At 36.4% G+C, this 15728-nt stretch overlaps 1 protein-coding gene across 2 annotated transcripts in view; it reads left to right on the top strand.

Annotated features, from left to right (window-relative positions):
• The window catches only part of LOC136875354 (mitochondrial dicarboxylate carrier), a 173034-nt gene that overhangs the window by 123369 nt on the left and 33937 nt on the right, over positions 1-15728 (top strand). The window contains exon 8 of one of the 2 annotated variants that reach the window (XM_067148888.2): positions 488-715. The exons of the other annotated variant lie outside the window; for it this stretch is intronic. Within the exon in view, the coding sequence (XP_067004989.1) occupies positions 488-589 (102 nt within the window). The 3' untranslated portion in view covers positions 590-715. Of the gene's footprint in view, positions 1-487; positions 716-15728 lie in introns of those variants that run through there. 2 annotated transcript variants of the gene reach the window in all.

The raw sequence follows: 15728 nt of genomic DNA, 5'->3' as shown, positions 1-15728 counted from the left end.
ATACACTGTATGCTTTCCTCCACTGTAGTTTATTATGCTGAGGTGATGCCTGTATTGAATGTGGGGTGGCGGCTGTTCAAACAGCGTTTGGAAAAATAAAATCAGTTGTCTGTTATGCTGTTCCTGACATTCTCAGGTTTGCCCTGATACAGAGTTTTGTCTTAGACTATGTGTTTCGATTTGAAAGTTGTTGTATTTTGACCCCTATATGAGCTACTTCAATTTCTGCACAACCTTTTGAATTACCCCTGTATATAAAAATAGGAACATCAATAGCAGCACAGAATAGGACAAATGAAATGACAGGTCAGTTTGGGATGAGGGTTTTTGACATTCCTTTTTTTATATAACTGTGATTGATAATGAATTAGTTAATTAATATTAACTCTAAATTTAATGTTACAATGTTTATAATTGCATTGTGCAAATATAGAAAAATGACTTATGTTTGAGCCTTAAAAATTGAATTTTTTCTCAATGTTTACAGGGATATGTTCTGAGGTTCATCCGGCTAGCACCGCACACTATACTGACGTTTGTATTCTACGAACAACTTAGGCTTAATTTAGGTATACAGGTACCGTCATGAGATTAACCTCCTGAAGAAAATTTTACTTAAAATATTCAAAGCTTTGAAACCACGTTAGAGTTTCATTGTGCTGCTGACTTAAAGGTGCAACAACAGATAAGTACCTACCGTATTTAGCCGCATAATTTTCCCACCCTTAATTTTAAAATGGAGGTTTGGGAGAAAATAATAACTTGCATAATTTTTTCGTCATGATTATGTAAACGTTTTCACTTATCAGTGTGTTTTCTATTTATTTTTTTGCAAAAAATGCAGTTGTGAAAATATAAAGGCTACTGGACATTTTTAAACACAAAATTCATCTATTGAATAACACAATAAATATGCACGACAGAGTTGTGTGCGATATGCCGTAGTTAGATAATACAGATAATGCAATATCAAAATGCAAAGCTGTCCTTAAGGTCCCATTCCAGATGAATGTATAGCAGCCCATAATCTTCAGGTAAAGGATCCAACTTTCTGCAGCTACAAATATGTTCATAACATAGTGTTCCAGTGACCGGATTGATAACCAATTATTTAACATAACCAGCACTTTCTCTGCCGTTTCTATTCACGATGTCTTCTGACAGCTACAGTGGAACCTCGATTATCCGTTCCCGGAAAATACGTTTTCCCGGAATATGCGTTCAAATTACGTGGTCCCGCGAGCATCATAATTAAATCACGTTGTAAAAGTCCCACATTATCCGTTCCTCGAAGAAACGATTTCCCAGATCAACCGTCCAGAAATTCCAGTCCCATCAACGCTAAATCCTCGATCAATCGTTTTTTAATAAACTGCATCTCACAAAAGGACGGCTATGGCATATTTATGGATCTTGGCGTTAACGCCCCGTCACTGCGATAATTAAAGCAAGTACTGTACCGGTACTGGAAAAGCGATCGGCGGTGAACTTGCATAAGGGACCATCTTGGCATCGCATTCGGGTGGTATTGTTTAGAGAATCTCGGAAAAAACATAAAGCAGAGAGTGGCGACAACAACTGCGAGGAGACACGGCACATTTCGACAGCTCTGCTTGAAGACGGAACGAGTTTCGTCAAATGTTCGCACTTATAAAACGTCCATATTATGTCCAGGGTTAGATGTTTATATTTTTACTTTTTTCAATCGTACTGCCGAAGAGGTTTTTGGCACTTTGCTCAGGGCACTGCAGAGTAACTGGGCTTTCAGGCAGGAATCGAAACTGCTTCTTAACACAAATCAAATACAGTAGAGACAATACACGACACTGAGCAAGATATCGAGGGACAGCTATTGGAGCTCACTCTAGCGGATAGACCTGAACGGTACTGATTCTGTCATAAGAGCACGTGTATTTTTGTGTGAAGTTTTTGGTGTTATTTATGCGTTTTCAGTGAGTTGACATAATTAAATAGTAGCGTGTGTCATTCCTTGATATTCTCAACATGAGGGGAAAGGTATGTGCTGTGTTTGGCTGCAGTAATTACGAAGTAGAGAAAAATGCGCTCTCGTTCTTCAGGTTCCCTCGTGACAAGAACATGTAAGTAATATTGTGTTTGCATAAATATTCTTCCAGTGACAGAGATTTTTATAGTACTTCATAATCTTCTGACCTGCTCGACCCATGTTTTAACGGGCTTAAAATATAATACGCATATTTTATTGTATAGTGCAGCAGTTAACCTTCAATACCGATGTGTTGTTGTAGGTGTGATCTGTGGGTTTTGAAATGTCACAGAAGCGATTTGGATAAAGTGTACAAGAAAGAAGGGACGTTACGCTTGTACAAGAATTATAAGATCTCTTCAGATCATTTCCAGGCCAGCGACTTTAAAAATCCTCGACTATACAGCCAAGGGTATGTTACATTTTTACTCTAATTGTACGTAAATATTCCTCAAAGCATCACTATCGACAACATTTTCAAACTTTTCTTTCTTTTATCCCTCTTCTCAGATTAAAGCCGGGATTTTATAGATTTTCTTTCTGTTAGTAGGCTTCATGTTAAGAGGAAAATTGTCCAGCTATTAAATGTTAATTCATTGCATCATATGTGTAAGGAATGTGCCGATATTTTTATTGACAAATGTCTTAATGTGATGATACATTGTTTTTAAATGAGGAAAAAAGACAAATCCAACCGTAAGATTTCAGGCAGGTATGCTAAAGCTAAGAAAGTAATGCATAAATGAAAGATCAAGCCATTTCACAGCAGTCCATTTCACACCTTGTGTATATGTCTAATTTCAGTCTTTGAATAATAATCTTTTAAATAATGCTTCATTCATTTATCCAGAATTGCTTTAGCAACTTCGAAGTTAATATCTCAATACCACTTTCTGTCTAGACGTAATTTATTTTTCCATTTCCGTATATACATTTCCATTGATATTTGAATTTAGCGCGATTTGTTCAGGTCAAGTCACTAGGAGCGCCACCGTCGAATTGTCTCCCATTTTAGCAAGGCGAAATCCGTAAGTGTCGTGTATTTTCTCTACTGTATTTGCACAAATTCAGTATTTTTGATATTATCGTACATGATTATGTTAGCGAGACAAAAACACATGTTGCACCTAAATGTAATTTTAAAAAAAGAACGCCATGGGAGGTCTTGGAATTGCCTATTACTGTTTAGGTCCTAATGTAAGACTGGGAATTTTACGTTTTTGCGTTAAAATACCAAAAACCGCAGTCGTTTTATTTGCGCACGTTACATTTTAAATGGTTGGTATAATTTCAAACTCGTACTGACATGTGCAGCGAGCGCGCTTTCCAGATGACCTCAAGGTCACGAATAACCGTAATTTCTGAAGTTTTGACATTTCTTTTATCTTTCCAAGTTGATTGGATTTGTGACGCGCAGAATTGAATATAATGCATTCGAGAACTTTTAAGAATCGATACTTACATTCGAAACCATGTTTTTGAGTTCAACATAACCTTTAAAAGTCGACGTAGGCCTAATTTGCGCGGTACGAGATTTCCAGAAACTGACTTCGAACAGTATACCGGAGACCAAATTACAATGAAAGATTAAGAAATGAACGGATTTCTCATTCATTTTGGGTGCTTTCATATCTAATGTGCTTTATTTTATTAGATGAGAGAATTAAAAACTACTTGTGGTCGATTGTCGTTTGGCTTGGCGTTATTAGATGTTTCGAAGAGTTTGGCTAGCCTAATCAAAGTCGCTAAACTGAAAGAAGTTTTCACGGGAAACTGACGAAGATGCCCCTGTAAAACTGAATATAAAGTATCGAGATTTTGAACTCGCGTACCGGTAATTAATGCGGTTTCGTGGTCTAACATGCCCGCCTCTCATCCAGAGGCCCGGGTTCGAATGCGACCAGGTCAGACAATTTTACCTGGATATAAGTCTGGTTCCAGCTCCACTCAGCCTACGTGATTACCTTTAATTGTGTAGCTATCTAATGGTGAGATGGCGACCCCGATCTACAGAGCCAGAAATATCGGCCGAGAGGATTCGTCGCACTGACCAAGCGCACCTCGTAATCTGGAGTCCTTCGGGCTGAGCAGTGGTCGCTTGGCAGGCAAAGTCCCACTGGGGCTGTAGTTTGGTTTGGTTTAGGAGTTTTGTAAGATTATAATTATACATATTTCATTTTTGTGATGTTTAGCCAAATTGTTGATGGTTTTCATTCATTCCCGGATTTTCCGTTTTCCCGTATATTACGTTTTATTTTCATGGTCCCTCGAAAAACAGAGAATCGAGGTTTCACTGTAATAACGAAACACTTGCTTTTTATGTTATGCTTATTTTCATCATGATATTTCAAAATATTTCTTTGAAAATGCTTGATGCTATACACCGAGGCTCTGCAACAAAGGCAACAACATTAAAAAATACATTGTGTAGCCAGTGCCTTCCAGAACTTGTGTTATTCACCATACAGTCTAGCCGGGGTGAACAGAATAAAATGTTACATTCATTACCAAAATTAATTGTTATTTTTAACAACACCTGTTTATAATAGCCATAGCCTTATTGTTTCAATGGCCAGTCATCAGTTTGTATGCAGTAACTGAGAAGTGCAAAGAGCAACACTGCAGCAATGAGACCGCTCGGCTTGACAAACTACACATTATGTTGGTCTGTGCACGCGCTACTAGTATGCTAGTAGTAACCATGCTGGAGGCACTCTCTTGTTCTATAACATATGCCAGCCTCTGTACTAATTATGTTTACATAATGTAAATGAAAAGTTGTTAATGGGTAAGGAAAATGGAAATTACAAAGCACAGTTTAAATTAACAGTGATCGCATGAACAGAAAATAATAGCAATCCTGCTGCAGTACATGAGTTTTGTGTAGAGCTATCAGATGTACACTACTGACATAAATAAAAAGGATAGTTGCAGTTTGCCAAGAAGATAGTCTTATCATTCTGGGAACCCAAATCAGGCCAGTATACAGAAATTGAAAAAGAACTGTTAAAATATGTAACTGGATTAAAAAAGACAGCTGTTCAGCTTCATATGAAATGCTACAGTTAAAGCACTAGAGATGCAAAGAAAATGAATATAGGAATCTCACATTTTAAAGCAAGTAGAGGTGGCTGTGTTGATGCACCTTTCTCTTTGAAGGTCATCTGTATGCCAGTGATTATTGAAGGACCATACCAAAAACGTAGTGGAAATCCATTGGTAATTTAGATTTAAAATTAAATTTCCAAAATTTTTCCTTTCCCTTCCATATTTTAGGTTAAAAATTGCTAAAAAAAAATATAGTAGGAAAACTACACAAGTAAATGGGGTAGTAATATGTTCCAGTGCTGTATTGTTATGCTTTATGAGGTTAAAAGCATTGGAGGAGATGCAGAGAAAATCAGTATAGGAATCTCACAGTTTAAAACAAACAGAGGTTGGCTCTGTAGATTCATGAAGAGGAACAACCTTTCTCTTTGATGGAGATCATTTGTGTGTCGGCTATTGCTGAAAGACCATAGTGATAAAGTGGTGGAATTCCATTGGTAAATTAGATTAAAGTTAAATTTGCATAATTTTTTCACCTCTCCCCCTCCCTGTCCCATTTTTTTAGGATAAAACTTGTTAAAAGTAGTGGGAAAATTACGCGAGTAAATATGTTAGACAAGGAGAAAAATAAAGGTATACAAGCATAGTAGTAAGAGGAGTAAGTTGGTGTTGAATCATGCATACTGGCTTGCTGACAAGCTGAGATGTACAGTAATTGAATAAATATCTTGTGCACAAAATATTTCTAATGTAGAAGTCTTCTTTCACATGCAGAAACAAAAGAAATTTCTGCTTACAATAAAGAAGGGAAAGATGCAATATTTTGAACATACCAGTTGTTATTCCCTATCATTGAAGAAAAAATAAAGTGAGAAAGATCAATTCAGTGGCTGGAGATCCCATGCCTGCAGGACATGTGTATATGACTCAGCTGCACATCAATAGATGTTTTCTGGTCTGCTATCTCAAGGATAACAGTAGCTGTATGGATCACCAAATTTTGTCATGTCTCTTAAGAAGAAAAAGAAAACTGTCACAAGAGAAAGAAAGGAGAAGGTTGTTTAGCAAAGAAACAAGAATTTCATTTAAACCCATAACTGCCTGAGTAATGGATACCACTGTGTAAATATTGATTTTAAGGGAATAAAAGCTACCTTTTGTAGCAAATAGCCTCTAATTTGACCTTGCAAGGCTTACTATATTAAACTTCCAAAGGATATGGGACAAAACCAAAATGGAAATGAGGTTACCGAAACACTAGTCAGGCACTCTAGCCATTGTTGTGCCAGTAATTGTTGTTTTAAGGCACAACAAGCTAATTCATTTTATCCTCTTATTTCCAAAATTCATAGATTATCCCAGACACTGATGGCACCTCCACTATTCTAAACTACAGCAGAGGGAATGCCTTTCCTTCATCTTCATTGCTTTGTACACTTGTGGTTCTTGGCTGCAAATCTGCAGATTTGATTCAGCTTCATTTATTTGCATGCAGTTAATATGCATACCTTCCTGGCCATCTGAAACCTTGTTAGAGCTGTATTTAAGCTAATATATGTAAATATATTTTAAAGAGAGCTGTAATTGCTCAGTCTTTATGAAGTATGGTCACTGGGAGAAATATTTGTTGAATGGCATTGCTTTAACCATTGACTTTCTTAAATATTCTACACCTAAGCATTGCTTTAACCATTGACTTTCTTAAATATTCTACACCTAAGCCTGCTAGGTTAGTCAACACAGTATTGTATGTTTTTCTTATATACATACTGATTGTTTCCTTTTCTGCCTGTCTAATTGAAAGATATCATTGAAGACCTATACTTCCTGTTTTAATATTTCATATTAGCATATTTTGTTATGATGTTTTAAATTCACTGGGTTATGGATTTGTTTGTACAATTCATTGTACCCTTCCCTTAATGTAGTCAAAGAAAATTTCCAGCAACAGTTTTCCTTTACACTTGTACAAGCAGAGTTTCTGTTCTGAAATATTTAGTGTTGATTTCCATTATTCACTAGATTTACATTTTGTTTGTGAAAATCCTTTTTGATCAGCTGTAGTGAATAAGTATGTACCCAAGGATAGTATCTGATTCTTTTCTGTTATTCTGTAGAATGTGATCATTGTTATTTATGTATATTCAAGACAAAGTTTATGTAGACAGTATTTTCTGTAGTCATTAGAAATAGGTGTTGTGAAGATTATCTTGCAGGAATGTTGATAAGCATGTCTAAAATTAATCACAGTATTTCCGGTACATTAGACTGACACACATATTTTCGTGTGAACGCTAATCTTCTTGTATAGCCTGGAATTTTGTATTCTTTGTTTATTCAGTAGGTTGCCTGCCCCTAATTATATTTTCTTCACAGTACTTCTTCACATAATGTTGGGCTATGCTGCATGTATAGTCTTTGTTTATGGTTCTGAGGGTATTTAAGGATTGTAGTAAGGATTTAAAGAGAGGGCATATAATTTACTGGTAAGACCCCATTTAGGGGTCCATGCAATGAATCCATTGTATGTGTACCTAACTTGATTTGAGAACTGTAAAGAATCCAAAGCAGCATGATTTGTTCTGGGTGATTTCCAACAAAAGGGTAGTGAAAAAAATGCTGGTAAATTTGGGCTGGGAAGATTTGGGATTAAGGAGACAAGTTGCTTGACTAAGCGATAGTTCGAGTTGTCAGTGAGGTGGCATTGAACGACATTAGTAGACGAATAAGTTTTAATGGAGTTTTTAAATTTAGGAAGGATCGTAGTATGAAAATAAAGTTGAAATTTAAGAGGGCAAGTTGGGGTAAATACTCTTTTTATAGGAAGAGGTATTAGAGATTGGAATAATTTACCAAGGGAGATGTTTGATAGATTTCCAACTTCTTTGGAAACATTTAAAAGAAGATATGTACTGTAAACAATTAATTGGGGATCTGCCACCTGGATGATAGCCCTAAATGCAGATCAGTGGTGACTGACTGATTGTTGAAGCAGACAGGCACCTGCTATCACTGGTACTTGCACAGACCTCATTGATTCATATTATGTTATTCATTTAAAGCCATCTCATTTTGTGCTTAACCCTTGCAGCATACCTGCTTTAAAATTGCACACCATGTGGATGCAGTCTTTTTTACTTCAGCTGTGTTCTTATTGTTTCTGTGTACAATTTTAAGTAATTACCTTCTCTCTGTCTCTCTCATTTATTGTATTATCTTACATTTTCAGATACAGTAGATGTCCGTTATAGCGAGAATTCATAACCGCGAAAAATTTGCTCGCTATAACGGATTGTCGTTATATCCGATTTTTGCTTAAAAGTCGGAAAACCCTTCATGCACATTAAAATCGGTATGAAACGGCAATCAGTTTGTTCAAAGCTTGCGTTTCCGCAAATGATATCCACACTATGGCTTACTTGTTTGTTATTTTTCGTAATCCGATACTACGTGAAAGTGTATGTTTAATTTCATTCTGAAAAAAATATAGTAGCGTATTTCTCCGAATCCAAGATGAACCCCACTTTTTCCTTCAAAAAATTAAGTCAGGCTCAAAAAGAAGCTCGTAAAATCATATGAATACCCTGTTGTACAGTAGGCCTACGCAATTTTATACTATTTTTAGACTTCGAACATTGACTTTCGTCACGCCGTATTTCTCTTTTTTTTTTTTGCGGCTGCACAATTATTCTTTATTTTCGCGGGTTTAAGGACCATAATACCGAAGAGAACTCGTTGAAAATTTTTCGGCAATGCCTATTCCATGCGTCTCCATAATACAACGATCCATCAGGAAATCATTCTTGCTGTCTATAAAACTGTTACTTTTACGCAGCGTCAGATATAACCGGCTACCGCTACACGCACGTCTCGCTTGTCGGGTTCGGCCAAATTCAGCGGCTAGCGATGTATAGGCCTAATCGCGAACGTTGAAAGTTAACGAACGAGTTTGTTGCGCCACGGTATGGCCATTCCGCCCTTGCGTTTTTCGTGCACATACATCACAATTTCATCTTCGACTTCTTTAAAGCATCCTTGTTGCGGACCACAGAATGCATTTTTTGCACAGTACGCATTTTTTTAGCTCTTTATGTTCATGCTAACGCCAAAGATTGGCTTTAGTTAGGCCAATGCCGTATTTTCTTGCGGCTGCACAATTATTCTACATTTCCGAGTGTTTAATAAACATTAACTTAAAATTGGCATCATTGTATTGACTAGATCCCGTTGGAAATTTGCCGGCAATACCTTTTCCACGTATCTTTACAATACAACTATCTATCACGAAAATATTCCAGCTGTCTATAAAACTTAATTTTACTAAGCGTCAAGTACAATAGACGCGTTATGACTCTGCCACTGAGTAGCCATGGCTTTTCTAAGAATTCGAAGGGTCGCATGTTTTGATGCCATTCTGCAGATTTGAGAAACAGCGATGTGTAGTCAAGAGGCGGTCGCTTATTGTCAACGAGTTCTGTGCGCGTGTGAAAAGAAGCAGCGTGGTTACCGCGGTAGTTGCCAGTGGTATCCATTAACTTACTGTTAGGCCGCGAATGCAACAACCCTTGAGTTTTCGCATGAGCTTCTGAGAAAAAAAAAAAACTCTTGGATTCGGAGAAATACATACGGTATCACTCCAGAGATTTCTGTGGCAAACACCTCAGCTTTCTTCTTCAAGCAGCGTCACCTAATCTAACCGTATATGTAGCCTATCATGAAAACATTTGAAACGCATGTAGAGAAATAACCTCCTCGCGAAAAATGTACATGTAAATAGCCGTAAATAGACGCGAGAAGATATGAAATCCTCTGAAATCAGTGATGTACTCTGCCATATCTTGAGGTGTATCACATTCTTACTTAATTTCCGTATATAACATTACAATTAAGATATCGTTTATTTCAGCCTTTATTTTTAACGAGTTAACAACTGCTAGATATGGCAGAGTACATCACTGATTTGATCACGTTATTTACGAAAACGTGTTATCCTCTTTCATTTCGAATTTTCTTCAGAGAACAGCAGTCGATGGTTATTACTAATCAAATCCAACATCCTCTTTGAATGTCAACGAGATAGCTCGCAAATGCACATAGTGTGAAAACTATACCGTACCGAAGATGATCGATCGCATTTTGTTGCAAACGTTTCGGTTTTCTTATTCAAACAGCGTCACCTAACTTAACCGTACTATACGTATGATACCTAACACACTTCAAGCGCCGGTAGAGAAATTATAACTTTCTCGCTATAAATTTTCATAATAGCCTTTCCGTAATTTAAGCAGACGCGGCAAAATATAAACTAACCTCTGTAATCAATTAAGCACTCTGCCATATCTCGAGGTGTATCCCATTCTTACTTAATTGCACTATTTAGCCTCAAAATTAAGCGGTCGTTTAGTCAGCCTTAATTTTTAACGAGTTAACAACCGTTATCGGACACATTATTTACGCATTTATTACGAAAATATGTTCTCTTTCATTTCGAATTTTCTTTACGGAACAGCTGTCGACGAGTATTACTAATCGACTCCGACATCGCCTTCGAATGTCGACGAGAGAAATCGCTACTGCACATAGCGAGGAAATGATGCCGAAGGTAATCGATCGCATGCAATATCATCGCTGGGGTGCATAAATATCGGTAACGGAAAAAATCGCGCGCGCTTTATCGCTCGTAATAACGGATGCGCCAGTGATAGGGTTCTCGCTGTAACCGAAGGACGATACACAGTTTGATATAGGAATTTTGAAGGGACAGAAAAAATCCGTCGCTATAACGGAGTTCTCGTTATATACCGTACTCGCTATAGCGGACGTCTACTGTAATTATTGTATGTTTCCTTTTTTAAATATACAGGATAGGATAAAAGTTGATTTCTCAAAAATCTTGAAACCTTCTTTTGCCTATTTCTTTTCAGACTTTGTTCAAAATGGTCATAAATAATTCACATCATTTAGGCACCAGTTTACAGATGGTAGAAGATAACCAATGATCTTTATGAATTGTCTCAGACAAGTATGAAAATTGAGAACATATGTGTGAGGAAATCAACTTGTATTCCACCCTGCACAAATGTATTAGTCATTTGAATTGTTTGACCTAATTTTCTACTTCCAAAGAAGATTTTATCAGTTTATTATTCATTACCCTGAATCACTTTTCAATGAGTCCACTTGCTTTGAGTGACACATTTTAGAGAATACACTTTCTTACTTTAGAATCCTCTTTGCAAATTATACAGGGTGCCTGGCTTTGGATGTGTAATATTATAAAAGTGAATATCTTGAGAAGTCATCATCATTATCAAGTTTCCACTCCAGTTTCCCGGGTGTGGTTTACGAGCGCTATCCATTTTAGTCTATTCATGTAGCACTGCTCCTTCAAGACTTCATCCCAGTTGATTCCTTTGGGTGTGATATCTTCCTTCACTTGGTCCAGCTATCTCCTCCTAAGGTCTTCCAACAGGTCTCTTTCCAGTAATCTCAGTATGCAACCATTGTTTTGCAATTCTTCTTTCTGTCATATGTTTGACGTGATCAAACCATCACAAACGTGCCCAAGTTATGGTCTCCTTCAGGGACTGATTTATTCCAGCTTGTTCTCTAATCTTCTCATCTTAGTCTTTTGAAGCATGCTTCTTAGATAGTTCATTCCTGAAGCCTGAAGTCTGCTGTCATCTTTTTTGGTAGTTGTGCGTGCTTCCAACCCATAAGTCAATACAGGGACAAGGTATGTTCGAAACAGAGTTTGTTTTGATCTTAGTGGCACTTGTTTGTTCCAGAGCAGATATCGAACTTGCTGATAAAATTGACTGGATTTCTGAATACAGTTATTTAATTCAAGCTGTATTCTGTTGTCACTTGATATTATGCATCCAAGGTACTGATACTGGTTTACTGTTTCCAATTGTACACCCTCCAGCATTATATTATCTTTGCTTCTCTGTTTATTAACAGACATTGCAGCAATTTTTGTAGCACTTACTTTCAGCCCATATTTTTTCAGATGATCATTCCAGACGTTCAGCCTATCCTGGAATTCCATCTCATTATTTCCCCAGATAACTATATCATCTGCAAAAACAAATGCTTTAAGATCCATGTTGGTGTACTGCTTCACTTCTTTTATGATTTCATCCATGATGATGATGATGATGATGAATACTGATGGTGAAAGGGCACTGCCTTGTTGCACTCCTCTAGATGTCTGGAACCCATCTGAATATCCATTTTCTACTTGAACGCAGTTGTAGCAGTCATCATAAAGCATTTTTATTTTCTGAATGAGTTCCATAGGTACATTATTCTTTTGAAGACACTCCCAAATAGTTGTTCTAGGGACACTATCGAATGCTTTTTCGATGTCTAGAAACACAAATGTCAAGTTACGATCTTTCTCCCATTGCTTTTCTAATATCAGTTTCAGTGTGAATATGAGGTCTATAGTTGATCTATCTTTCCTAAATCCAAATTGTTCTTCTTGCAGTTGGGGTTCAATAATTTCCCTTAACCTTTTCTCAAGAATTTTCTCAAATTTTTAAACCATGGGACAGTAAGGTAATCCCTCTTTAGTTGCTGCACTTTTTTTGACTTCCTTTCTTGAACAGGGGAACTATAACTCCCTTTTTCCAGTCATCTGGTGTTATTTTATCCTTCCATATTGACCTCATCACCCTGTATAGCTATTGAATTCCTCATGGGCCAGCAGCTTTAATCATGTCTGCACTTAGTTCATCAAAGCCAGTAGCTCGTTCATTGTGCATACTTTTAAGGGCTGATTTTACATCACTCCAAGTGGTAGCGTTTCTTCAGATATATTATCACTTGAGCTTGACTGAATCTGTGCATTAGGACTGGAGTCCTTCTTTATACCATTGTATAAATTCTCAAGTACAATTTCATAATTTATCTTATTTCTGTGTCTTCCCTTGTGATGCTCCCATCTGGTTTCTGTAAAACTGTTATTTGCTCATAATAACTCCTGGTATTTCTAATAACACTGTACAGCAATTTGGAATTTGCTTTACTATCTTCTTCCAATTTATTTGTAAAATCAGTCCAAGAATCTCTGAATATCTGTTGTAATTCACTCATTTTAAATTCATATTTTTCATCTCCTTTCTGAATTCCTTTATCTCGAGACTTTCTTGCTTCATTTTTCTTCTGAACTGCATTCTTTACTTCATCATTCCAGGCTGTTTTTCTTTCGTTTACTACTAGTTTTGCCACATATTTGTACAGCAGTTCCAACAAGACATTCTTTGAATCTGTTCCACTCTGTATTTCCTCCTTGTGTTCTGTCTGCAGGTATTTTGTAGGCCACCTTTCTTGTATACATCATTTTGTTTTCTACTTTTTTCAGTTCCCAGGTTTTAATTTTTGGTCTTCCTTGGTGTGTGGATTTTTACATTTTTGATTGCAAGCAGCAGTCTGTGGTCACTATCTAAACTCTCACTTGGTACAACCTTTACATCACAAATAGTTTGGCCAGCTTTTCCATCAGATATTATGTAATCTATTAAGGATTTGAGAAGTAATAGAGATAATTTTTGGCAGTTTGTTTCTACAAGTAGAGAAATTTACATTTTAATATTTTTTTTTTTTTTTTTTTTTTTACATCTTTACAATACTTTAATTATTGCAAAGATGGAATTTCCTCAAAAAAACCAAAATACGCATATTAGGTTGACAATATGGGCTTTAATAATGAATTTTATCTCATGTAATATCTAGTACACCTTGATATGCACACCATTAATAGCACGATAGATGTTGAAACAATATTCCACCTCTCTCCCTGTGTTTTATTGCATTGCAGATGTAGCATTTGTAATAGCTGCTTGAAGGTTGCATTTACAATTGAAAACAGCATTTAGGATTTGAATTTTTAATTTAATAAGCATCCCAACATACAGCTGGCCTGCGAGATAAGTGTCCCACTAGCTGTCTGTTAAGCCCATACAACATCGTTTTCGGCTGGAGTATTGATGATGATGATGATGATGATGATGCTTGGTGTTTTAAGGGGCCTAACAGATGGCTGGAGTATTAACTGCAGCTGGGTGACTATGCTCCTACATATCAATCAGGAAATGGCACAGATGCCTTCGGGAAACCGGCAAATTGCTTTCGATATCGGGGGTCACAACACCAAGCACACCGATGAGAGAGGGGGAAGTGCAGTATAGATTCAGTGGCTCTTGCACCACTAATGATGCGCACATCAAGGTGTGTTCGGTACGTAAGGAAACATTTTTAGTTTCTCTTCCTGTAGAGCCAAACCGCCAATTGTTATCTCTATTTTTTATTTTATTATACATTCAAGCCAGACACATTGTATCTTTCTATAGATTTAATTAGCTGAAAACTTTCCTACCCTTGAATATTTAATTTTTATAACTGCATTGTACTCAAAATAAACTTTCAGTGTGTTAGGTCATGTTCAGTAGGCTACATATTGAAGTGATGCTAAGTATGAAACAAAAATGGCCAACCAGACACCAGTGTGATCCAAACCCACAACCTCTTGACTTTGGGTTGGTTGCTCTACCAGTTGAGTTATGGTGGCCTAGGTCAAATTTGTTCTGCTGGAAAGAATCTAAGCTGCAGGTCTGGCACTATCCTTGTTCCTAGAACAGCATTCACACCTTCTGTGAGTTTCTTCCTCTTTTTGCTTTTCACTGAGCAATTTCTTCTTTACAACTTGCTACATCAAGGCTCAGTACATGACTGAAACAGAACTAAAAGTACAGCATCTTTCAGAAAATAAAAAATTGCAACAAGGGAAGTATAATAACAGTTAAGCTATGTTGTCCACACTATAAATGTAATGATAAATTATTTATAAAAAAGGGAAGAAAATATGCTGTGCACACAAACTGCATACATGGTGTCTTTCATGACCCTACTTGAATACATACATTGTACATAGAAAGACTGGAAATAGGTTTAAAATAACAAGTTAAAAGAGTTTTCAAATGAATGAGTTTAAATAAACCCCAGATCTGCTGCTAGGGTTAAGCCCAGAAATGATGTTTAATGGCAATTTTTGAAGCCTAACATGAACTAAGATACTGTACTTATTTGCATGTTACAATGTCTATCAGTTTTAAACACAACATGTAAATGTAAGCAAAGATGTCTGTACAGTTTCTTGTGTTACCTGTCTTTGAAACTAAAAGTTTTTTTTTTCTTGACCCAGGAACTATTTGTGTATGTTTATTAAAATTGCTACTAATGTTTTAATATACTTTGTTAGTATTACTTCATGGAATGTGATAAATATTATAATCGGTACATTTCAAATCAGTATTCTGTAAATAGTATTTTTTAAAGCATTAGAAAGATGTTATTCTGAAGAGTTACCTCATTGGATTATATTGGTAATATTGTTGACCATAATTTGTTTGAATTTGAATGATTATTAAAAGCCATCTCATAATCCCTAATTTGGACAAATCACGCTGGTTTTTTTTTACCTTCTGGTAATTTTTTTTTTTTTTTTTTTTTTTTTTTTTTTTTTTTTTTTTTTTTTTTTTTTTTTTTTTTTTTTGCTGTACATAAGCATGGTCTAACTGTGATGGAACTGGGAAGATCCAAGGGAAAATGTGCATGCATTCCAAACTCTTGGATGACACTTTCCTTCAAGTTGCATGCTGCTCATCCTTGG

Source organism: Anabrus simplex, chromosome 6, assembly GCF_040414725.1.
Source record: "Anabrus simplex isolate iqAnaSimp1 chromosome 6, ASM4041472v1, whole genome shotgun sequence".
Taxonomy (NCBI): Eukaryota; Metazoa; Arthropoda; class Insecta; order Orthoptera; family Tettigoniidae; genus Anabrus; species Anabrus simplex.
Note: the sequence above shows the minus strand (reverse complement) of the source record. Positions and strands in the feature narration are given on the sequence as shown.